The 26,211-nt window shown below is 44.2% G+C and overlaps 2 protein-coding genes across 2 annotated transcripts in view; one reads left to right on the top strand and one right to left on the bottom strand.

Moving 5' to 3' along the window:
- LOC308330551 (phospholipid-transporting ATPase IH-like) overlaps window positions 1–26,211 on the top strand; it is a 79,113-nt gene that overhangs the window by 35,591 nt on the left and 17,311 nt on the right. The window contains 19 exon segments of the mRNA XM_080785463.1: window positions 1,669–1,772; window positions 1,935–1,985; window positions 2,106–2,170; window positions 3,216–3,297; window positions 3,896–4,046; window positions 5,103–5,300; window positions 6,591–6,764; window positions 7,432–7,598; window positions 9,349–9,420; window positions 13,541–13,614; window positions 13,719–13,822; window positions 13,981–14,162; window positions 16,252–16,488; window positions 17,626–17,800; window positions 18,774–18,876; window positions 19,339–19,484; window positions 21,688–21,747; window positions 21,899–22,026; window positions 22,534–22,669. Coding sequence (XP_080641589.1) covers window positions 1,669–1,772; window positions 1,935–1,985; window positions 2,106–2,170; window positions 3,216–3,297; window positions 3,896–4,046; window positions 5,103–5,300; window positions 6,591–6,764; window positions 7,432–7,598; window positions 9,349–9,420; window positions 13,541–13,614; window positions 13,719–13,822; window positions 13,981–14,162; window positions 16,252–16,488; window positions 17,626–17,800; window positions 18,774–18,876; window positions 19,339–19,484; window positions 21,688–21,747; window positions 21,899–22,026; window positions 22,534–22,669 — 2,409 coding nt within the window.
- LOC308330333 (kelch domain-containing protein 3-like) lies at window positions 10,556–11,557 on the bottom strand (the record flags this gene model as incomplete). Its single annotated transcript, XM_080785182.1, has 1 exon — window positions 10,556–11,557. One exon carries the CDS (start codon window positions 11,555–11,557, stop codon window positions 10,556–10,558), a length of 1,002 nt encoding a protein of 333 aa, XP_080641308.1.

Genomic DNA, 26,211 nt, shown 5'->3' with positions numbered 1-26,211 from the left:
ACACACACTGGTCTGATTAACCCATTTCTGACCTGAGATCAGATTTAAAAAATGTCAGTCGTTCTTCGAATTTTCAAAAATAGCAGACCTACAAGCTCGTAGCGCGCCACTCGGTGGCGCGCTATGAGCTTGTAGATCTGCTATTTTTCAATAGCTAAAGCATAACATGATGCTAACACCAGAATGGGTTCCTGTTCAGAATGGGCTAATATTGGTTCTGGTTCCTACTGTAAGTGTAGTCATAAAAACTGGGCAAAGACTACTATATTATTTGTTTTAAAACTACCTCATCTCTCCAACATGTGAAGCTTGAATGAATAATAACGTATTAACATTTTTTTTAACGAGGCACAGTTGTTCTCTTTAACCTTTTAAAGTGTAAATGTGAAAAGCCAGATGAATGAAGTGATTCTGAAGAGAATTCCAACCACTATCCCCATACTGACCATTAACCCATTCTGACCGGGAACCCATTTTGGTGTCAGCATCATGTTATGCTTTAGCTATTGAAAAATAGCAGATCTACAAGCTCATAGCGCGCCACCGAGTGGCGCGCTACGAGCTTGTAGGTCTGCTATTTTTAGAAAAATCAAAGAACGACTGACATTTTTTAGAATCTGATCTCAGGTCAGAATGGGTTAATCAGACCAGTGTGTGTCTAGTGGAAACCTCGTATGAATCTGATCTCAGGTCAGAATGGGTTAAATATCACTCACTCGTTCTCTCACGGATTATTAATTCTATACATTTTTCAAACGACACATACTGTACATTTCACATTTTCAGCCCCAACCGAACGACACCAGCATGGACAAATAGATGCCCCCCCCCCCCCTGTCTCGCATAGTCGGAACTATAAGTCCACTTGGTCATCCCAGCATGCATGTTACTGCTGACCCAACAACAGTGTTGTTTTTGGCAGCAAAATCTTTAGTTTTAGTCGTAGTCTCTTGAATAGTTTTCCTTTTAGTTTTAGTCACATTTTAGTCACCTGGAATGTCTTAGTGTTAGTCTAATTTCAGTCGACTAAATATAAGATTTTAGTCGACTAAAATCTACAGTTGATTTAGTCGAACAAAATGTGTTTTTGGAGGGCCTTGATGCCACCTTAATGCCGTCTTTCACCTGATGCCGTCTTTCACGCTGCGACGCGTTGTGGGCTCGTAGATCGGCTATTTTCAGCATTGAAATGCTGAAATTCTAATTCTAAAATGACTTATAGTGGATCTCTTGTCCACTAGTCCCTTCCTAACATTTCAGTCTAGTTTTTATTTGTTGACGAAATCGTCAGCATATTCAGTCTTAGTTTTAGTCATCATCGCTTAGTTTTCATTTAGTTTCCGTTTAGTTTTCGACAGTGAAAAAAGGTAATAGTCGACGAACATTTTGCGTCTTAGTTTTCGTCGACGAAGTCGACACTGGTCGGAAACTAAGTCCACTTCGTCATCCCAGCAATGCCATGTTGCTGCAGTGCTGACCCAACAAGTTCCATCTCCACTGACTATAATATTCCTGCAGCATCACCTGCAGTCGTCCAGTCGAAAACAGGCCCGCCATGCAGAGCCCGAAGGGGCTGAGCTATTGGAAGCTCTAATTAGCGACAGACAGTGGGTGGCATTTTCCCATCTTTGTCTCCCTTCTTCTTCCCTTATTCTTTCTCTGCCTCAGACCTATTATGCTGTACCAGATACCATGGCCTTTAGAATGGAGCAGGAGGTGGATTCTCTACATGCCACCATTGAATGTGAACAACCGCAGCCTGACCTCTACAAGTGAGTGAAATGTGAATGCGCACAATCGCTGTGTACAGTGTACATGTGTACATGTGTATGTGTATGCTGTGTATGTTGTGCTGCACACACACGCGTGCACACACACGCACACACACACACGCAGCGTTTCATTGTCTTGCATGATCTGATTGTGCTTTACAGATTTGTCGGACGCATCAATATTTATAAGGAGAACGAAGAACCTGTCGCCAGGTCAGCTTTATGACGCTATCATCTCCAGTTTCTTTCCTTTTTCATTGTACAATGCAAACTCTTCTACTTTGGGTTTATATGAAATGACTTATTTAAATGTCTCTCTTTTGTTCTTTCCAGGACACTAGGGGCTGAGAATTTGCTCCTCAGAGGAGCCACCTTGAAGAACACTCAACACATTTATGGTAATGTGGAACAAGAGATGGTTGAGGTTGAATAACATGTCGTGCAATCATTAGTAAGAACAGTTTATTTGTTTTAGATGTAGGTCATGAACCTTTTGTAGTGATCACGTTTTATAGTTGTGTGATTTTGTGAGACATTAATGGGGATACTACTGTGAATTGTGGCATCTTTAGTGCAGGGCTTTTAAGCTGTGTTAGTTTAATTTGAGATGTTTTTGTGTTCTCTTGTCTGTTAGGACTGGTATATGGTTTTTTGAGTGTTTATAATGTTTGTGTTATGATGAAGTCCAGGGACTTGCAGATGTACATTTCTGGTGCAATACTGTACATCTGTCGTGCATAGTCGTGCACTATATAAATATACTAATTCAGTAAAAATGAAGGTGAACGTACGGTGCCATGTTGTTAGTTTAATTGTCCTTTTTGTGCGCCTTGATCATAGACATGTAGACAGGAAGGAGGTTAGGTGGTGTCAGCATCAAAAACGGAGTCTAGGAAGGTACCTCTTTCTTGACTTTTTTTTCCCGTCTAGAAAAATATGACCAAATTCTAGGGTTATAGCCCTGTTCGGGGCGCCATGGGAGTTAGGAAGGTCCCGAAAAAAATGGGTCAACGCCATTGGATTCAGCATTCTCCAAAGATGGAAGGATAGTTGGAACGGATAAAAAAAAAAAATACTTAACCCATTCTGAACGAGAACCCATTGTGGTGTCAGCATCATGTTATGCTTTATCTATTGAAAAATAGCAGATCTACAAGCTCATAGCGCGCCACCGAGTGGCGTGCTACGAGCTTGTAGATCTGCTATTTTTGAAAAAATCGAAGAGCGACTGACATTTTTTAGAATCTGATCTCAGGTCAGAATGGGTTAATCAGACCAGTGTGTGTCCAGTGGAAACCTCGTATGAATCTGATCTCAGGTCAGAATGGGTTAATCAGACCAGTGTGTGTGTCCAGTGGAAAACCTCGTATGAATCTGATCTCAGGTCAGAATGGGTTAAAGCATTTGTAACCACACGTCTGTCTGTCTCTCCTCCTCCGCCAGCCGTTGCAATCTACACCGGCATGGAGACCAAGATGGCGCTCAACTACCAGTCCAAGTCCCAGAAACGCTCCGCTGTGGAAAAGTAACTTTTTTAATTTTTCCATTCCACTAATATTTCCTATTTAATAATAATAATCTTTATTGTCCCGAAGGATATTTGTCTTCACAATCTGTTCAACAGTCCAACACCCACATCAAAAACAACACAGAGCACATAACAAGACAGTACAAAAAAACAGGGGGACAAAACTCCTACTAAAACGGACCTTTTTCCATGGCAAGGTTCTGTATCTTTGTCCAGATGGCATGAGGTTAAAGAAACGATACAGAGGATGGTCAGTGTCATTTGATATCGAGAGTGCTAGTCGTGTGATGGCGTTATTGTTCATATCAGAAAGTGTGGGTGTAGGAAGTCCGATGATTTTGGAAGCAATACGGGTGATACTGAAAAGTTTGTTCCTGTTAGGCATGGACAGTATGGTGTAGAAACATGCAGAACAGTACAACAGAACAGGTTGAATAATGCTTTTGTACAATAATAGCAGAAGATGAGGAGCAACAGAACATTTCGCCCCCAATCTATCTGGCTGACAGTCATTTGGGGCCAGTTGCAACGTATTGCCACAGTATCTCCTCATCTTCTTCTTGCGACTCACGCTCCGTCATGTCCGCCTCTACAGATCGATGAATGCCTTCCTGATCGTGTACCTGTGCATCCTGATCAGTAAAGCCTTGATCAACACGGTTCTGAAGTACGCCTGGCAGTGGTCCCCCGACCGCGACGAGCCCTGGTACAACCAACGGACCGAGGTGGAGCGCCAGCGGCACATGGTCAGTCTGTCAGTCCACCCAAAAACACTACATTACCCATGAATCAGTGGCTGGGGAAAAAAGTACTTAACCCATTCTGAGATCAGATTCTAAGAATGTCTTCTACATCCTGACAGTTTTATCATTCTGACCTGAGATCAGATTCTAAAAATGTCTTCTACATGTCGGTCGTTCTTCGATTTTTCAAAAGTAGCAGACCTACAAGCTCGTAGCGCGCCACTCGGTGGCGCGCTATGAGCTTGTAGATCTTCTATTTTTCAATAGCTAAAGCATAACATAATGCTATGACACCAAAAGGGGTTCCCACCCAGAATGGGTTAAGTAAAAGTATCAATACTGCAATATAGAAATACTATGTACTTTAGAGTACCAAAAGAAGAAAGTACTCTTTATGCAGAATGTCTCATTTCCAGTTTTCAAATTTTGAAAATAGCCGATCTGCAAGCTCTGAATGCGTCCCGTCGCGACGCATTGTGAGCTTGTAGATCGGCTATTTTCAAATGGCCAAAATGTCAAAGTGGTTAATGTATGTTTTGTAATAATATTCCAACACTACAAAGTAACTATAGTAACTAAAGCTGTAGTGGAGTAAAAGTATACAACATTTGGATCTGAGATGCAGTGGAGTGGAAGTCAAAGTATTTTGGATATTGGAAATACTAAAGTACAAATACCTCAAAAGTGTACTTGAGAACAGTACTTAAGTACATTTACTCAGTTACTTTACACCACTGCTCATAACACAATCACAGCTCTCTCCAGGGCTCGTGTTGAGAATATCTTTTTACCGTCTCTCTCTCTCTCTCTTCTCTCCTTTTCTCTCTCTCTCTCTCTCTCCCTTTCTCTCTCTCTCTCTCTCTCTCTCTCTCTCTCTCTCTCTCTCTCTCTCTCTCTCTCTCTCTCTCTCTCTCTCTCTCTCTCTCGGGGCAGGTGATCCGAGCGTTCACAGACTTCCTGGCCTTCATGGTCTTGTATAACTACATCATCCCGGTGTCCATGTACGTGACGGTGGAGATGCAGAAGTTCACTGTCTCTCTCTCTCTCTCTCTCGGGCAGGTGATCCGAGCGTTCACAGACTTCCTGGCCTTCATGGTGTTGTTTAACTACATCATCCCGGTGTCCATGTACGTGACGGTGGAGATGCAGAAGTTCCTGGGCTCCTATTTCATCGCCTTGGACGAGGAGATGTACGACGAGGAGCTGGGGATGGGAGCGCAGGTCAACACCTCCGACCTCAACGAGGAACTGGGACAGGTAGAAAAACACACACTCCGTCTCCTATACAAACAACACACTCCGTCTCCTATACAAACAACACACTCCGTCTCCTATACAAACAACAGGGTTTTTTTTACAATTTACAATTTACAATTTAGGCATTTAGCAGACGCTCTTAATCCAGAGCGACTTACATTAAGCAAGAACAAAAAAGCATGGGAATACATCACATAAAAACATTTATCATGAAACATGCGTAAGCTAAGAAAGTAACAGTGGAATATCTATAATGAAACTATACCGTACATATAAGCTATACATCTATACTACTATGCTATACATATGTACTATGACGTGCTATGACTACATACAATGCACTTATGCTGTCTACATAACATGCTATAAGTCTGTATCAAAATCTAAGTCTACAGAATTGCTATCTAAGGGGTAAGTGCTATGGGCCATGATGGAGTCTGAAAAGGTGGGTTTTCAGACTACGGCGGAAGATTGGGAGTGTTGCTGCAGTTCTGACTGCAATGGGAAGTGCATTCCACAGTTTTGGAGCCAGAAGGGAGAAGAGTTTGGGACATGTGGAGCGTTGTTTTTAGAGTGGTTTCCGATACCGATACTGGTATCCGGTACTCGGGCCGATATATACCACCCTCAAGTACTCGTACTCTGTACTCTGAACCGGCCCCTGACACTTTGACCCGAGTACCAAAACGTCCAGACACTATGCTGAACAAATGCAACGGGAGCCAGTCTGACCCAGCACTGCAGCAAATGGCCAAAAACAGCCCATCTACAAGCATAAATGAATGACAACTGACTGAAGTGTAGATCGGAGATCCATTTTGCATCTTTGAGGAAAAAGGGGGGTAAAATAAGTGGTTATACTCAACAAAAATAAAAAGTACTCCTATCGGTACTCTGTATCGGCGAGTACTAAAAATGAAGTACTAGTACTCGTTCTTAAAAAAATGGTATGGGGACAACTTCTTCCCCCACAAATTAGAGATTAGTGTCGCAGTCTTTTCCTTGGCCACCCACCAAGTACACAAACAAACAAACAGTCATCTCTGCCCACAATCTTCCACGCAAACAATTTAGCGACGGACCCTCAATTTGGGATAATAACCCCCCCCTCCCCCTCCTCCTCCTCCCCCAGGTGGAATACGTGTTCACTGATAAGACGGACCCTCTATTTGGGATAATAATCCCCCCCCTCCTCCTCCTCCCCCTCCTCCCCCAGGTGGAATACGTGTTCACTGATAAGACGGGCACTCTATTGGGGATAATAATCCCCTCCCCCCCCTCCTCCCCCAGGTGGAATACGTGTTCACTGATAAGACGGGCACTCTGACGGAGAACAACATGGAGTTTATCGAGTGCTGCGTGGATGGAAACGTCTACGTTCCCCACGCCATCTGCAACGGGCAGATCCTCAGCGCCGCCTCCAGCATAGACATGATCGATTCCTCGCCCGGAGGCTACAGGAGGGTATGTACAGTATAATATGCTCTGACAGTCCTACTGTACATCATGCTTACTGTAAGTGAATTGTGATTATGAAACGAGCCCTGCTGTTGTTTGCATGATGATTTAAAGCATTGTGTTATACTTTTAGCTATTGAAAAATAGCGGATCTACAAGCTCATCGCGCTACGAGCTTGTAGGTCTGCTACTTTTGAAAAATCGTGAAAATGTGGCACAAATCTTTGAATATATATTTTTTCAGAGCGAACGTTTTTAACTCAAATCTTTGCTTCTGAGGGGTTCCTGGAACTACATCTTTTCAGACGTGGGTCGGCGGCCAATTACAGTACATATATATTCGGGGGTCCTTGTTTGAGAACCACTGACATGAGGTTTTTGAGAAAACGGTCAGGATTTGTAGAATCTTTTCTCAGGTCTAAGGGCCGATTCATACTCCTATTTACGCTGTTTCGGCGCTGTAGTGCCGAAAAGATTTTGGCTCGTCAGAAATTTTCAGTAGCACCGAAGAGCCGACTTTAGGACGGTACCCCCCCCCCCGCCCCCGAACCTCAAATGACGTCACATTGTAGGCTCTACAGAGCCGAACCGACTTTTATTCGGCTCTAAAATAGGAGTATGAATCGACCCTAAATGGTCCTATATGTATGCTCACTGCTTGCGCCCCCTACAGGAGCACGAGGACCTGTTCTTCCGGGCGCTGTGTCTGTGCCACACGGTGCAGGTGAAGGAGGAGGAGACGGTGGACGGCATCAAGCGAGGCATCCACCAGGGCAGGCCCACCTCCTCCTACATCTCCTCCTCACCCGACGAGGTGGCTCTGGTGGAGGGAATGAAGCGGTACGGCACCTTTCTCTTATGTGTTTATGGCTGTCAGAAAATCTCTCTCTGTACATGGCTGTCTTATTTTGTTATCAATTGTTTTTTTTATTCATGAAAAAAACCCCAGTAGAATTAGGATTCTGTAGCTAGCGCAGTTAAAGGAGAATTCCATGCTAGAATGCTTTCTTATCTTTCTTACCTTTCTTTGTAGTTGTTACGTCCCCACCAAAGAGGTCCAGGTGTTTTTTTGTGCAAAAACTCCTTATTGGCTATTTTCCCCACCATAAGCCCTCAATGAATTGCATTGCATTGAATGGGAATTGAATGGGGCTATGGGGTGTTATGCTAGTTCGCTTATTTCCATCGAAAGAAGTAGTAAAGTGTGCCGCTTGGGATATTATTTACGATATGAAGCTGTCTTATTTTGTTATCAATTGTTTTTTTTATTCATGAAAAAAAAACCCAGTAGAATTAGGATTCTGTAGCTAGCGCAGTTAAGGCCCAGTTAGGGGTTTGGTCAGGTCAGTGTCGTGATCTTCATATATGGAGACGGCCATATATGGAGCGTGTCACGAGACGTGACGGACTGACGGCCGTATATGGTGGCATGACGGACGGACTGACTGACAAACTGACCTGGTTTTGCAGGTTTTCATAGTAATCTGTGACCTACGATCGCAACAAGATATATGTATATACATAGTAAAAGAATATTTTTTTTTATAAAAAAACATTGCATGGATGCACCTGGGACATATCCTCAGTGATTTACCTCTAGGGTTTCGGGCCTCACAACATCACACCCCTCACTCGAGTGACCCAGCCGGGGCGATCAAGTCCCGACTTACGTCCCACTACCCTCGATCAGTCCCATCAGGGACACACAATCCGCTACTCCAGAACTATACTCTGCCGGCATTGGGCGGACCATCCGGTGCGTGTAGGGAGGGACTATAGGCACTGTGGGTTGACTCCTGCCCCGGGCACCTCCTACGCCTCACCAGGTCCACTCCTGCTCTCACTGCAGGTGCAGCCATAGGGACCTGTGCGTTGCACCAGATTCCCAGCACCAGACACTTCATTGGGGAGTGGTGGATTCTGCAGGCTCCACCGGCAGGGAAACGGTGCTGCCGCAGGCTTGAATGGCCCTCCTAAAGGCCTTGAATGGCCCTCCTAAAGGCCTTGAATGGCCCTCCTAAAGGCCTCACGTGTGTTTTTTGGGGCTTCCTCCTCACGGCGGACACTAATACTGCTCACCCGGGTCTACATTCCGGCTGTCAACCAGTATTATGGCTGTCAAACGAAAATGCATAACAATGTGCAATTCATTTGAGATGTTATTACAATTAAAAAGTGTTACTTTCTTTCTTCTGCCCTACTGTAGTAGTCAGACTTCTTTCCCAGTTATGACGGCGACTGTTTATACTTAACCCATTCTGACCTGAGATCAGATTCATACGAGGTTTCCACTGGACACACACTGGTCTGATGAACCCATTCTGACCTGAGATCAGATTAAAAAAATGTCAGTCGTTCTTCGATTTTTCAAAAATAGCAGACCTACAAGCTCGTAGCGCGCCACTCGGTGGCGCGCTATGAGCTTGTAGATCTGCTATTTTTCAATAGCTAAAGCATAACATGATGCCAACACCAAAATGGGTTCCCGTTCAGAATGGGTTAATGGAGCATTTTATGTTTTTGTCCTGTTTATCTGACTTTCTCTTTTCTCTTTCATTTTCTCTGTCTCCCCTTCCCTCTCCTCTCTCAGGTTGGGTTACACCTATCTAAGACTCAAAGACAGTTACATGGAGATTCTCAACAAAGATGATGAGATTGAGAGGTAGGACTGATAAAAAAAAAACATGTTTTAGTCAATGCAAGTAACTAAGTGACTAAAACACAAGTGCGTGCGTGTGTGCGACAAATAATGTCTGCCTCCAATACAATAACTAATGATACAAGTGGTTTTGACTGTTCAATACACAACTTAAACCGGACCGGCGATCTGGCTGACAACTTTGACCGGCCGACAACTCATAACTCTAATGCGACAACAGCAACACTCTAGCTCTGTTCTCAACTTCACAAAAGTGTCTCCCGTTTACCTACCAATGCAGCACATTTTACGTATAGCTTAACCCATTCTGACCTGAGATCAGATTCATACGAGGTTTCCACTGGACACACACTGGTCTGATTAACCCCATTCTGACCTGAGATCAGATTCTAAAAAATGTCTTCTACATCCTGACAGTTTTCTGAAAAAGCCATGTCGTTCTTCGATTTTTTCAAAAATAGCAGATCTACAAGCTCGTAACGCGCCACTCAGTGCTGCGCTATGAGCTTGTAGATCTGCTATTTTTCAATAGCTAAAGCATAACATAATGCTAACACCAAAAGGGGTTTCCGGGTTAACTGTGTGTGTGTGTTTGTGGGAGAGAGAGAGAGTCAGAGAGATTTGCAGTGATATTATAATGAACACATTGTCATATGTGACCGGGGACAGTAGTTTGACATACAAGGTCATTTTTCAGTTATTTACATATTATGAAACTGCACACTGTAACCTTTCATAGTATTGCTCATTGAAATTGGGGGGGGAAATGAAGAAGATATGACCATTTGAAACTGGTCAAAATGTCAAATTAGAGAATTCTAATAATTTGAGCCCAGGAATGGGTGTGACAATAGATACTTGTCTCCACCCCTAGATACTTGCATAAACACTCCCCACATCCACTAACAACTCCCTACTACTTGCAGCTAACACTGCAAGTAGGCTATAATTTATTCCATGAAGTTACTTGTAGTTTTAGACCCATGCTTTTAATTGCTACATTTAAAATGTTACATTACATTATTAATATGTAATATATATATTTGAAAATCGATATACGATATATCGTTACATGCCTAGTTGGTAGTCATCATGGCTTCGCATATTTTTTCAGCCTCTGTGTTTGATAATTTGGGGATTATTTTTGTTGTTCATTTTTGCCAGTCATGGCTGCCAGTTCCCACCTGATGTTGTGTGTGAGTTCAGACTGATCCAGACCGTACTGAATAACTGCTAGCTTACATAATGTCTTGAGGCTAGGACTGAAGTCTAAGACACACAGCGCACCAGGGGTGTTTCTTCCTCCAAAGAGGATGATACGATCTCCCACCATGCAACAGCAGCACCTATTAAACCTCCCTCCCCGCCTTTCCCCCTTTGGCTCGACCTTCTTCCAGGAGAAGGTTTCTGGACTGAATTTCCACAGATCATTGAAGAAATGGCCATGTCTCCAGCCACCAAATATGTACAGCTCTCCATTGTAGGTAAAGGCTGAATGATCCCAGCGTCCTTCTGGCAGCTGTGTAGAAGGTGTGTTCACCCAGTGGTTGGTCTCTGTGTCAAACACTCTGATGGTGTTGTGGTACCCCCCGAATACAAAGATCTTCGTCCCGATGATGGTGGCAGAGTGACATGATGAAGCAGGAGGTGGAGTTCCTCTGGCGTTAATTAAAGTCCAGACCATTGTGTTGGTGTCCAACTTGTAGATGTCATTAGTGTAGCCAGTCTCGGTTAATCCTCCATGGATAAAGATAACTTTCCCCAAGACACAGGCTGAGTGGTAGATCCTCCCCTCTGGAACGGTCCCAGAAACCTGTGGTTTGAACCATGTGTGGGTGTCAACATCAAATGCATAAAGCTTGGTGCAGTAACCTTGGTCAGTCCTCCCTCCCCAGAGGTAGACAGTATATTCTATCAGCACAGCTGTGTGGCCCTCACACCAGCAGGGAACCTCAAGGTGGCGTTCTCCTCTTCCAGGGGTCACTGGGGTCAACTTCCTCCAGATCAAAGACACTGTGTTGAAGACGTGCACATCAATGTGATCCTTTTTACCTCCAAAGGAGTACACACAGTGCCTCACTGTCACAGCTGTCTGATTGGCTGTTTCTGGTCCTCTCAGATGCACCGCCCAGCGTAACATTACTCACAACAGCACCACAGTGGATGAATCCTATTGGTCAATGGTATCCTATTGGTCAATGGAATCCTATTGGTCAATGGTATCCTATTGGTCAAAGGTATCCTATTGGTCGAGTCCTGAAGTGTAAATGCATGGAATATTCCGCGTCTTCACTTATATTCGCACAGAGACACAAACACCACGCAAGGTTTGTCCAATCCGTGAAGCCGATGGTCTGGGTTGACCAATCAAGGAAGGCGATGCCCGTTGATCTCCCTAATATGGTCAATTTGTCACCAGTAGTGATCAATTGACCATAATGATGACTATGGTACTCGCTAGACAAGAAGACGGCTCCCATGTGGCTAACATTCAGGATTAGACAAAGCCGTTGACAGGGATCGGTTTGTTTTTTAGAAATTGCTTAATCAGATCTAAAATGTCCCAGGCCACCGTTGTGGGAGCGATAGTTATAGCGTATCCTGTTGGACAGAGGTTTTGTGAGAGAGTATAATGTTTCGATCCATATGAAGCAGCTTGTGTGATAGCCATCTTTACATTAATAGTCTCCACCCCAGGGACGCGCAGAGAGTGTTAGAGGGGCAGGGCCTAAAATCCTGTTAAGAGGGCACTATTGGACAAAAATAGCGAAAATATGAGAGCTCACATCTACAAGCTCGGAGTCAACGACGCGTTGAGAGCTTGTAGATCAGCTATTTTCAGGGCGCAACCCAGCACTCTTTAGCTAGTGGAGATGTGGGTTACGACATGGATTTCAAAAGCAATTCTCCTGAATGCTGCCTTCTGGCGGTTGTTTTACAGACGGGTAAAAGGGCAGGGGCTGAAGCCCCCGGTGATGTCTGAGCGCACGTCCCTGGTCCCCGCAATGGAATAGAAGAGGTTTTTGGAGGGATTAAGAAAAGAAGCAAAATCCTGGTTCAAACTGGCAGTGACAAAAGCCACAGTGACCCAAGTGTGTCACCACGCCTGTCATCATGACATTTTAATTGTTTTGGCATTGAACATTGTAGCATAGCTGGCTCCTTTCCAGGCGAAGAAGCAGCGACTACTCATTTGTCTTTAAAAATGTTTAAAAGGAACAGTGTATCTACAAGCTCACAACGCGTCACATATCGGGATATTTATCCACTCTTAATATTCTCAATATTTTCTGCTTTTGGTATCATAGTCAGAGATGTGTACAAATGCTACAAATCTAAATTAATGCTGCTGATGACTAATGCCAGGAAGACAGTAGTTTATCTTCCTTACATTGTAACCTAACCTTGCACGGCAGTCAGATTTAATTTCCTCCCTGGAAATAAAAACGTCTGGGTTTCCGAGGCTACTCGCTCTGTGTCTCATATAGGAGGGCTGTGGCCAGTTCAGAAACCAGTCCACCAGTGACATCATCGATGGGGAATCCAAACCAATAGAAACTGCAGGCTTTCTAGTCCTGGAAAGTTGCAATGCGATAATGGAAGCCATCGTTCTCACGATAATAATAATAATCTAAATATGTTAAAAACAAATCTGCCTAACGATGATGTCATCGTGGTGGACGGGTTTCTGAACTGCACACAGCCCTCCTATGAGACACAGACCGAGTAGGAAAAAAATGGTGGCATTTTATCATGAACATGTGGCATTTTATCATGAAACAATGTGTGGAATTAGTGAGGACCAATTATATGAAGATAGGTTGAAAAGTGGTGAAGTGGTCCTTTTAACCAATTATTATTATTATTCTTTTTGTCTGTTTTTGTTTTTACTCACATGTTCGACAGCCTCCACACGGATCCGACGCACATGCCGCCGTGCACACTGCTTAATAGTCCTTATTCTCTTCAAAATGAGACAAACTGCCATCTCTTGAGACCTTATAAAAGTCTAAACTTTGATCCGCAGCGATGTTTCCCCTGTAATGAGAATCTGGCTCTGGCTACAGCTGTCTCCTGTTGAAGAGGCGATGGTTGTTCATTTTGAATTCTGCTCCTTCCTCAGGTTTGAGCTGCTACATGTACTGAACTTTGACTCTGTCAGGAGGAGAATGAGCGTCATAGTCAAGTCTAGCTCAGGTCAGACACACACACACACACACCCCCACAGGCGTTATGTACTGTATAAATATCGTATGCATGTCCTTGGATATATTCATGCGTTTGCCTGTCTGTATCCTCAGGGGAGTATTTGCTGTTCTGTAAGGGGGCAGACTCGTCCATCTTTCCCCGAGTGGTTTCCGGAAAGGTTGAGCAGGTGAAAGCGCGCGTGGAGCAGAACGCCGTGGTGAGTATATTATAACACGGACGTCGCCCGGCGTCGCCATTAGAGCATTCACAACCGACGTAACGTTATACGGGACACGACCAATTATCTCGCTTCCCCCGATTCTACCATCCAACCATCTGTCTCCGTCACTGTATGCTTCACACACACACACACAGGAGGGGCTGCGGACTCTGTGCGTGGCCTATCGGAGGCTGTCGCCCACGGAATACGGGGAGGCCTGTCAGCACCTGACCGACGCCAAACTGGCCCTGCAGGACAGGGAGCAGAGGCTGGCGCAGGCCTACGACGTCATTGAGAGGGACTTTGTGCTTTTGGGGGCCACGGCTGTGGAAGACAGGTTGGTTGTTGTTGTTGTTCGAGAGAGAGTGTGTGCCAGAGGGAGAGAGAACGGTTTAAATATGGTTGTCAGATTAAAACCAGTCCGTACTAGGCCAAATACATTTAATAATTCTGGGGGTCCTTGACGTGAAAAAGGTTGAGCACCACTGTGTCACAGAAACATAGGGTTTTTCAGAAAACTGAAGACCTTAGAAGGACATTTTTTAAATCGTTCTAAATGGGTTGTTAACGGCAGAGGCTTTGGTGAGTCATACTGTAACTAAAGTATTGCCACACAACTCTGTCATGGGGGGAGAACGGGAATCATTTCCATCTCGGATTTACGTGACCTTTTTTTTTAATTCTGCCCAGCGATATTTACTTTTTTTTCTTTGACCAATACTAATTCCGACACTGCTCAATTGAGTAACGATTTCCCCCCAAACTGATCGATCAGCACGTTGACAGCTTGTTGTCTTTGAGATGAACAAGTGGATCTCATTGAACGGGAGAGGATTAATTATCGGCAGTCGGGGGTGTCTGGGGGCTCGTCTGGTTTGGTGCATGGACCATGTGGGCTGCGGGGACACCAGTTTGCGTGTGACTCTCTCTTGTCTCTGGCCTCGGTTTCCCGATTCTCTACTAGGGATGTGCGTGAAGAAAAACCCCGCAAATTAAACAAGGTTTGATTGATTGATTGATTTATTAACAGTTTGTAGAATTACAGTACATTTCAAGCACAAACTCAATACAGAGACTGTTAACTGTGAGTGGACGACCCAATTAAGCATTACACTTGTTTACAACAGGGTCCACATTGTTCAATTCATCAAAACATATAGAGACATACAAATAGACACTTCTATGTAGTTAAAGAACAGAACAGGAATTCATCATATACAATAAGCAAAAAGGGAAAAGATACATATACAGTGAGGGGAAAAGGGGGGTGGGGGGTGGGGTGGGGGAGGATTCAGATTTTACAGAGGCCAGTTTCGAATTGCAGCCATCCGTATAGGTGCCCTTTGAGAGCGGTTTTGAAGGAGTCAAGGGATTCACATGTCTGGGAGGGATGGAAGCTGTTCTACAGTCATTTACCTTGTGTAACTCGTGAATGGGAGGGAAAGTGTTTTAAAGTAAAATCCCACTGCAGTCAGAGCTTGTTGATACCGAACGATCCTTCTGCTTCCTGAAGTGCTCAAGGTTCTTTAGTTCGCTGAGTTGCAGCTATAAAGAAGCGTTATAATGTGACAGTACTGTATAGCTTCCAATGTGTCACTCACTGGGAAAATAAATTACCTTCTCTCCCCCCCCCCCAAAAAAAACACATCCGCATGGAAAGTCCATCAGAATTCACTAGAGCATAAGTCCATTCGGCAAAGTCCAATGAACCACGGCTTTCCCTGTTTTTTTTCTCCCAACGCATTTCTTTACTTAATGATACATAATGCAAGGACTCAAAATTCACTGCTTTTTTTTTTGTGCCATTTGAAATAAGAATATTATATTTATTGAATGTTAATATTAATATTAAGCATTTGAAATGGCTTTTTATATGCTCATAATCTGTTCTGACAAGGTTTTGCTTTATAGAAAAAGTGCTCGGTTCCCTTCATTTTGGACGTGTCGTCTCGTAAAGAAATAAAACTACACTACAAATGGATTCGCTGAGCGCATCCCTACACTCTCTAGTCCTTCCAATCTAATAAATAAAGCATGAAATGCCAAAGAGAAGAAAAAAAAGATATATATAAATAAATGTGGACAAGTTGAATTCATGGTCGTCTTAAAACCCATCCGCCACTGCCTATGAAATGAGTGACTTAACTATTAACCCATTTGGGCAGGAACCCCTTTTGGTGTTAGCATTACGTTATGCTTTTAGCTATTGAAAAATAGCAGATCTACAAGTTCATAGCGCGCCACCGAGTGGCGCGCTACGAGCTTGTAGGTCTGCTATTTTTTTTAAACCGAAGAACGACTGACATAGAAACATAGCTTTTTCAGAAAACTGTCAGGATGTAGAAGACATTTTTTAGAATCTGATCTCAGGTCAGAATGGGTTAATTAATTGACGCGTTGTTGTTGTTGCCCACAACACACGGCAGGCTCCAGGAGAAAGCGGCGGACACCATCGAGTCGCTCCACAAGGCCGGCATCAAGGTGTGGGTGCTGACCGGGGACAAGATGGAGACGGCGGCGGCCACCTGCTACGCCAGCAAGCTGTTCCGCCGCAGCACCACGGTCCTGGAGCTCACCAAGAAGCGCACGGAGGAGCAGAGCCTCCACGACGTGCTGTTGGAGCTGAGCCGCACCGTGCTCCAGCAGCGCTCCTCCATGTCCGGGTAAACGGATAGCCAACGGAGCTATACGTCCTCACCGTATAGCGTATACACCCAACCGTACAGTACTCGATCATATGCAAAGACTGCCGTCGGCTAAAGAGGTGGCTTTGTCTGTTTAAAACCCATTTAGCTAGAAGGTCCTGGGTTCAATTCCCGCTCGGGGCACTGTGGGTGCTGGCGGCGTGTTTCCTCCTCCGCGTCATCAGTGCCCATACCTGAAGGCGGGGTTGGTGAAAGGGCCTTTCTGTGTGGAGTTTGCATGTTCTCCCCGTGTCCCCTAGGGTAGGTACCCTCACAAAAACATGCAGTAATCCTGGTCTCTAAACTGCCTCCCCCTGGCCAGCCGGGGCGCCTGATGGAGGGGAAAGGAACTGGTCTCTAAACTGCCTCCCCCTGGCCAGCCGGGGCGCCTGATGGAGGGGAAAGGAACTGGTTAGAATAACGTGTTCCTTCCACGCGCTACGTCCAACCAGGGAAACTCCCCCCTGTCAGGTGTAAAGGAGCAACTTGGACACTCAAGCATGAAGGAAGAGTTAAGTCCGTTGCTCTCCCCAGGTTGGCGGAGGGTGTGTAGAGCCCAGGATCACAGTAGATGATTGGCACAGGGGTGAAAAATGGGTTACAAAATCGTGGGATAAAAAATATATAAAAAAAAAAAAAACCATTTAGACCCGAGGACGCGTCTGTGTTGCCTTATAGCTTTGAACCACTTGTTTAAACCAATTATTTTAAACTTTAGCGGTTGAAAAATAGCAGATCTATAGAAGCTCATAGCCGCGGCACAGCGTTCCACGCTACGAGCTTGTAGATCTGCTATTTTTGAAAGAATGTGCCGCAAATCTTTGAATATATTCTTTCACAGTGAGTGAACGTTTTTAACTCATATCTTTGCTTCTGGGGGGGGGGGGGTCCCTGGAACAACATATTTTCAGATGGGGGGTTCGGCGGCCAAATGCATACAATTCTGGGGGTCCTTGACATGAAATAGTTTGAGAACCGCTGACATAGAAACATGTGTTTTTTCCGAAAACTGTCATGATTTGGAAGACATTTTGGTCGAATCTGGTCTCGAGGCTCAATGGGCTAAAGCTTGGCTTGCTTGTTGACCTGTCTCGTGTCATGGTGGTGTGTTTTCAGGTTGTCGGTGGACTGCGTAGACTTCGGCCTGATCATCGACGGGGCCACGCTGTCGGCGGTGCTGAAATCCAACCCAGAGCGTGTGGGTTACAACTACAGGGAGATCTTCTTGGAGGTCTGTCGCAACTGTAGCGCCGTGCTCTGCTGCCGCATGGCTCCCCTGCAGAAAGCACAGGTAACTATAACTACTACTGCACTTCTTTTTGCTGATTCTTCTTTTTTTTTTTTTATATATTTTTTATCCCACGATTTAGTAACCCATTTTTCACCCCTGTGCCAATCATCTACTGTGATCCTGGGCTCTACACACCCTCCGCCAACCTGGGGAGAGCAACGGACTTAACTCATGCTTCCTTCATGCCTGAGTGTCCAAGTTGCTCCTTTACACCTGACAGGGGGGAGTTTCCCTGGTTGGACGTAGCGCGTGGCAGGAACACGTTATTCTAACCAGTTCCTTTCCACTCCATCAGGCGCCCCGGCTGGCCAGGGGGAGGCAGTTTAGAGACCAGGATTACTGGATGTTTTTGTGAGGGTACCTACCCTAGGGGACACGGGGAGAACATGCAAACTCCACACAGAAAGGCCCTTTGCTGATTCTTCTAAACAAAAACACTGCTGATGAAACCAGTACTATTTTTCTTTTACATCAGTTGTTCTTCCTTATGACGCTGAAGTCATTTATAGTGTTAGGGATGGTTGGTTTGCCCAAGAGTCAGTTGGCAACCATTCAACATATCAGTTTGGTTCCCGGGTTTCTGATTACAAAATGCCAATCAGCTTCCTGGATAAACTCTGCTAGTGCTGGTGTTTGACTGGTATATAATGCCGAATAATAGGAAACAGTTCATGGCCAAATACCGAATATCCGAATATGATTAATATTTTTTTCCTACCATTGCTGTCATGGCCGCACCTTGAAGCTAACTGATTTATGGCAAAATAAATGGTTATGGCAAAACTTAACTTAAATAATTATCACTACTATGGGTCCATAAAACATTTATTCAGCTCTTTTGAATGCATTAATTGCATACACTATTCGGTGATATATTTTCTGCCTATTCGGGCCGAAACCGAATAGGGCGATTATTAAGTTCATACTGTTCTACTGCATGTATAATATATATATATTTGGTTTCTACATTTAGATTGTGAAGCTAATCAAAGCTTCAAAAGAACATCCCATCACCCTGGCCATCGGCGACGGTGCCAATGATGTCAGCATGATCCTAGAAGCGCACGTGGGCATAGGTGAGCTATTATTATTATTATTATTATTATTATTATTATTATTATAGGTGAGCTCATCCCACAATCCTGTTTGGAGCCCCGGAGAGAGGAAACGCTCACCTCTGTACTTAACTCATTCTGGGCGGGAACACCCTTTTGGTTGTTTGAAGCATCGTGTTATACTTTAGCTAATGAAAAATAGCAGATCTACAAGCTCATAGCTATGAACTATAGGAAACTAGCTCATAGCTATGAACTTGTAGGTCTGCTATTTTTGAAAAATGGTGAAAATGTAGTGCACATCTTTGAAGAAGAGGATGGCACATCTTTTTCAAGAAAACTGTCAGGATTTAGAAGACATTTTGTAGAATCCACCTCGGGTCTAAATGGGTTAAATTTGATCCGAGCCATATACACACAGTCAGTCACTGCTGATCACATTATGTGAACAACCCTCGTGTAATTTAATTTCCACTCCTCCAGGCATCATGGGCAAAGAGGGTCGCCAGGCAGCGAGGAACAGCGACTACGCCATCCCAAAGTTCAAACACCTGAAGAAGATGCTGCTCGTTCACGGCCATTACTACTACATTCGAATTGCTGAGCTCGTGCAATACTTCTTCTATAAGGTGCTTGTGGAAATCACATACACACGCACACACACACACATACACACACACACACACACACACACACATGAGCGCGCATGCGCACACACACACACACACACACACACACACACACTCACTCACTCACTCACTCACTCACTCACTCACTCACTCACTCACTCACTCTCTCGCTCTGATGATCCTTGTGGGCAGAATCCAAATTGATTGATTACATTTTATTTGATGTTTTTTGTTGATGTTCTGTCACCCTTGTGGACATATCCTGTACTACATCAGGGGTGTCCACAGTTGGTTTTACTTTGTTGATGTTTTGTCACCCTTGTGGACATATCCTGTACTACATCAGGGGTGTCCACAGTTGGTTTTACTTTCAAAATGACCAGCTCAACAGCATCTACCCAGCGGTGCTGTAGGGCTTTCAGCAACTAATCGACTATTCAACTAGTCGACTAGTAAATTGCTGGTACAAGTTGACTAGTTGACTACCGTAATTTCCGGACTATAAGGCGCACCTGAATATAAGCCGCACAAGCCAAATTTAGCGAAAATCCCAAATATGTACGTATACAAGCCGCACCGGACTATAAGCCGCAGGTGGCCCCCTAGTGGCCGTTTCGTTAGCTCAGAGCCTTAGATGGCTCTGCGTTAGCTGTAAAAATCCATAGATAAGCCGCACCGTTGTATAAGCCGCAGGGTTCAAATCATGGGTAAAAAGGTGCGGCTTATAGTCCGGAAATTACGGTAGTTGAAAAAAAAGGGGGGGGGGGGTTCCCCGGTTTTTGTAGGCCTCAAGATCAACTAGAATGCTATATTATAGTCACCAATGTACAGTAAAAAATAATATGTAATAATAATATGTAAATTATGTAATAGTTTTACATAATGGGTCGACTAGTCGACTAGGAAACTAGGCAACTATAGTCAATATAGTAAAAATCACTAGAAGTGAAAGCCCTAGTTTGCTGTGCTTGCTGTGTTTTTTTGTTGTTTTGAATATTATGCTATCTAATATGCCGCTGCATTGTCTGTAAGGAAGCCAAACAAAAACAGGTTTTACTCTTATGTACAGTATACCTGCACACAAGATGTAACAATACAGTCCAACCTTGAACCTTGAAGAATGCATTATACCATTGCTGAAAATAGTTTAACCCATTCTGAACGGGAACCCGTTTTGGTGTTAGCATCATGTTATGCTTTAGCTATTGAAAAATAGCAGATCTACAAGCTCATAGCGCGCCACCGAGTGGCGCGCTATGAGCTTGTAGGTCTGCTATTTTTGAAAAATCGAAGAACGACTGACATTTTTTTAGAATCTGATCTCAGGTCAGAATGGGTTAATCAGACCAGTGGAAACCTCCGTATGAATCTGATCTCAGGTCAGAATGGGTTAAATATGTACCTGAGGGTACGGGCTTTGGAATAGCAGCGCTATGGCGTTACATAAAAGACAAAGGCACTTGGAATGGGAAATAGAGGGGGAGTAATGGAATAGGTAGGGTTTTTTATTTATTTGTAATGCTACAGACGCTTTTGTGCACAGCAACACACTTGAAAACAAAATATTGCACTGTGGGTTAATTGAGCTGACAGGCCCTTTTGATGACAATCAATCAAGTCACCTTAATTCAAGTGGCAGATGCCAACAATAGTTTATTTTTGTATTAATTAAATTCTGTATTCTTTAGGGGCATGTCATGTGATCTACTGGTAGATCTAGAATCTACCTTTAGGGCACCCCCCTGCGTGGCGTGTGTGTAAATGAACCGAAATTCATCCTTTTTTTTTAGACTTTTTTTAGATCTGCTATTGAAAAATAGCAGATCTACAAGCTCGAGCTTGTAGGTCTGGTATTTTTGAAAAATCGTGGAAATGTGGTGCAAACCTTTGAATATATATTATTCTTTCAGAGCGAATGTTTTTAACTCAAAGCTTTGCTTCTGGGGGGGGGGGGTCCCTGGAACAACATATTTTCAGATGGGGGGTCCCTGGAACAACATTTTCAGATGGGGGGTCCCTGGAACAACATATTTTCAGATGGGGGGGTCGGCGGCCAATTACAGATAATATTTGGTGGTCCTTGACATGAAAGTGTTAAACGACTGACATAGAAACACGAGGTTCTCAGAGAAGGAAGGCATTAATTGTAGAACCGTCCTCGGGTCTAAAATGGGTTCTCCGTCCTCTTTCTCCATCTCTCCAGAACGTGTGCTTCATATTCCCTCAGTTCCTGTATCAGTTCTTCTGTGGGTTCTCGCAGCAGGTAGGCAACTATACTGAAGGTTCATACTGTACTATACATTATCTTTTGAAATGCTGCGTTTTTTTTAACACTCATTAATGAGTTTGTAATTATTCCGGCGCTCTGCAGTCGCTCACCTCTGCTGTGCTTTGTTTCATCCCTCGTCGTACAGCCTCTGTACGACACTGCGTACTTGACGCTGTACAACATCAGCTTCACGTCGCTTCCCATCCTCTTCTACAGTCTGTTCGAACAGCACGTCAACGCAGAGACGCTCATGAGGGACCCCTCTTTGTACAAGTGAGCTCAGAGGAAAGTGTGTCCAAACGCTACAAAGCGACTGCTTTGAGAACGGAACCCGGATCGATGCAACAAGAAATAAAGCCCGGTCTATACTCTATACTTAGCAGTAGTTATGTGTGTCACGCTATATGCAAATTGCCGATGTACAAGATCACATCTCCACCATGCAACACAAGCGGTGAGACCGCCGGTGTCCATGACATCACAGACAGTTTGAAATACTAAAATATCTTAAAAAAAACACATAAAAACCCCGGGAAAGTGTTTCTTGTATTCCAAACGTCATTACAATAAGATCTGGTTGCAAAAGGGGTGAAGTACGTGGCCCTTTAAGATAAAGATAGATAACGGTACTAGATAAGATAGATGTGTCTGTGTGGAACTGATTATCAAGAGTATACTCACAAAAAAGGCTAATAATAAAGAATAAAACATTCCTTGACTGACCCCTGCACTCTATACTCCACTCTCCGTGTTTTCCTTCCCCCCCTGGCCTCTTCTCAGGGACGTGGCGAAGAACTCCCTCCTGCGCTGGCCTGTCTTCCTTTATTGGACGTGCCTGGGCGTCTTTGGCGCCGTTATCTTCTTCTTTGGTGCCTACTTCCTGTTCGACAACACCACCTTCACCAGCAATGGCCAGGTGAGCCTGCATGTGCCCCGCATCCCCGCCCGCCCAACCCACCCACCCACCACCCCCTCGTGTCTCCTTGGTAACAAAGTTTTGTCAGCGGCTGCGTCGGCCATTTTGGAATTGGAGCCATTATCATGTGGTTTGCATAGAGTTATATATGAATAGAGAAGACACCCCGAGTTCTCCTCCCATCCACTTGCATTAAGTTGCTCAAAAGCGCATGAGGCGATTTCACTCCTCCTTCCTGGTAGGAACAGAGTGCATTCTGGGATGGATTTGCCTCAAACACATGAAACACATGAACGCGCTGCCGTTGACTATCATTGTGCCGTTTGTGCGCGTTCACGTATGAAACATTCGTTCACGTGTCATGGCCTCAATCACATGAACGTGCGCAATGATAGTCAACGGAGCAGCGCTGGCTCGAGCTGCAATGACAAATTCGGCCACTATGTCCATTTCGCCTCAGGGTTTCCTCTGGGTGCCTTCTCTATTGTATATATACTCTAAGGTGGTTTGGTACACGTGGGGTATTTGAGGTATCCATTAGGTGAGATAAAAGAGGAGTAATGGACACTGACAAAGTGCTGTCTTTAAGAACACTCATCCATCTCCATTGGATTCTCTCATGAGGGTGGAATGAAGTGCAGCGCGGCCACTCTTGTGGTCAAAGTCTCGTCGATGTAATTACAGTCCTGTAAATATGGTGATGGTTTTGAGCCTCCTCTCCTCTGGGGGGCACTCTGTCTGTATAGGACGTCGACAGCATTGGACTTCCATTCATATCGACAACGCAATAGCATTTTTTCTCTGTATTGTTAATTTGTTATCATGCCAACTGTTTTGATTGGCTTTTTGGTCTTTTTTTTTATTTATTTTTTAGTTTGTTTATTTGTTTGTTTGTTGTTTGTTGTTTTTTAAGTTGAAACATCCTGAAATTTATTTCACCCTTTGTCCTGATTCTCTTCTCCCTTTCTTCTTCTTTCTCTTCCTCTTCCTCCTCCTCCTCTCACTCTTCCTCTTCTGTTTCTTCCTCCTCCTCCTCCTCTTCCTCTCACTCTTCCTCTTCTTTTTCTTCCTCCTCCTCCTCCTCTTCTTCTCTTCTTCCTTCGCTTACCCTTTCTTTATTTTGCTTCTCTTCTTGTTTCTCAGCTAATGACCACCAACACACAGATGGTAAGCCTCTCTGTCTCTCTGTCCCCCAGCAGCTCTCTCGCTCGCTCCCTCCCTCCCCTCTCTCTGTCCTCCAACGCGCTCCCCCTGAGTTCCTGTCGTACCGTTTTTAAAAGCTTTTCAGTTCTCGTCACCGTCCACTTCCATCCATCCATCCTCTCACTTCAAAGCGTCCATGTTGGCACTCCTCATTTGAATGTGTAGTATTATAGCAGTTCTATATGGTGCTCCATTATTCCCCCCAAGCCCTTTTCAAAGCCCCTGCACAGTACCTAACCGTACGTACAACCACCCTCCACTAACATAGTAGATACCTTAGATGCTCCCCCCCCCCCCCCTATGCACATCTTCTTATATTTCCTTTGTGGTAGTAGTAGTGTGTAGAGTATAACATTGTAGATTCAGATTCTGCATCTATGTGTGCTGAGAGTGTGTGTGTGTGTGTGTGTGTGTGTGTGTGTGTGCGTGTGCGTGCGCGTCTGTGTGCGTGTAATCAAATCTTGCATTGGGTCGGTTTCTAATGTCATTGCTACAGTATTCATGGGTGGCTGAGCCTTTCCCCATCGCCACAGACTGTATGTACTGTACTGTACTGTACTGTATGCGCTCATGTTCATGAACAACAGTTCTATAGCTCTGTGGTGGTCTGCGTAGGGCTGGGCAATATGTGGACTAAATCAAATATCATGATTTTCTTCTCTCTTTTTTTCTCCTCCCAATGTATCGTTAAGCTACTGTAATTGCCAATGCCCTCCTGTATTGCAGTCCCCAGAGAGACCCTTATTAAGCGCAATACATGCTCCTTTCCGACGTCCGGACTTTTCTTCGGAAAAGGGGCGGTGATATACATTTTAAAATTGACGTCGGTCTGAACTTGGGATGGGCGGTCCCAGAACCTTTCCCTGCGGATTAACCCGTGCACCTCCTGATGTCCTCTGAGGGCCGATTCATACTCCCATTTTATCGCTGTTTCGGCGCTGTAGTGCCGAAATCATTTCGGCTCGTCAGAGGTTTTCAGTAGCACCGAGGAGACGACTTTAGGACGGTACCCGCCCCCCAAACCTCACAATGACGTCACATTGTAGGCTCTACAGAGCCGAACCGACTTTCTTTTCGGCTCTAAAATAGGAGTATGAATCGGCCCTGACTCTCTGAACGATAGTTCTGAACCGGAACATTTTCTGACATCGGAAGGAGTATGTATGTATATGTATTGGTCTTTTAAGTCTCTACAGTGGTGCGCAGGAACATTACTAAATATCATGATATTTGTTTACCAAATATATACCTCAATATCGATATTGTGAAGATACTGTGGTGATAACTATTAATCCTTTCACACACACAAAAAAAGATTATGGCTATAATATAATCACCATCAATTCTTATACTGCTAAGAGTGTAAAGACAAACAATAGAACAGCTAGAATGGTATAGAAATAGTTGGTATAGATAGTAAATCCTATTTTCTTTATATTGTAAAGCAACTTTGGGTACTTTGGGAAAGCGATAAATAAATCTGAGCTATTATTATTATTATTATTATTATTATTATTATTATTATTATTATTATTATTATTATTAATATTATTGAGGGGGCTAGCCCCTCCCTCCTGTGCCCAGCCAAACGTGGTTGGCCGGAATGACATTTGTGACGATATGATTGGCTGAGCACGGAATGCAATGTATGATGACGTAATGATAACACATGTGCGATCTTTATTATAGCAAGGCAACACTTATAACGCGCCTCGTCACAATAATATATTTCCCACAATTTCAGACCATATCTTACTGTATATCTCATCACAATATTGATATATATTGCCCGGCCCTATAGTTGATGCCCCATCATATTGATTTTCTCTCACGAAAAAAAAGAAGCTTAACCCATTCTGGGCGGGAACCCCCTTTTGGTGTTAGCATCATGCTATGCTTTAGCTATTGAAAAATAGCAGATCTACAAGCTCATAGCGCGCCACCGAGTGGCGCGCTACGAGCTTGTAGGTCTGCTATTTTTTGGAAAAATCGAAGAGCGACTGACGTAGAAGACATTTTTTTAGAATCTGATCTCGGGTCAGAATGGAAAACTGTCAGGATGTACAGTATAGAAGACATTTTCTAGAATCTGATCTCAGGTCAGACGGCAGCATGGCACCGGCAACAACCAGCGCGGTTGTTCACATCAATCCATCCCCTAGTTTCTCTCTAGCCCCATCACCCCCCCCCCCCTTATTCCCATTCCATCTGTTCATTCCTGATGCTTTGAGAACATTGTGGGGGGAAAAAACAATCTCTGCATTTCAGCGGCATGAAGGAAGATATGGATGGGACAAAAACGGGTCTATATTATATAGGATAGTGGAAACCTATTTGGT

This window comes from Protomyctophum bolini (assembly GCF_963924005.1).
Source record: "Protomyctophum bolini genome assembly, chromosome: 16".
Lineage (NCBI taxonomy): Eukaryota > Metazoa > Chordata > Actinopteri > Myctophiformes > Myctophidae > Protomyctophum > Protomyctophum bolini.
This window is presented reverse-complemented; position numbering and strand designations above follow the sequence as displayed.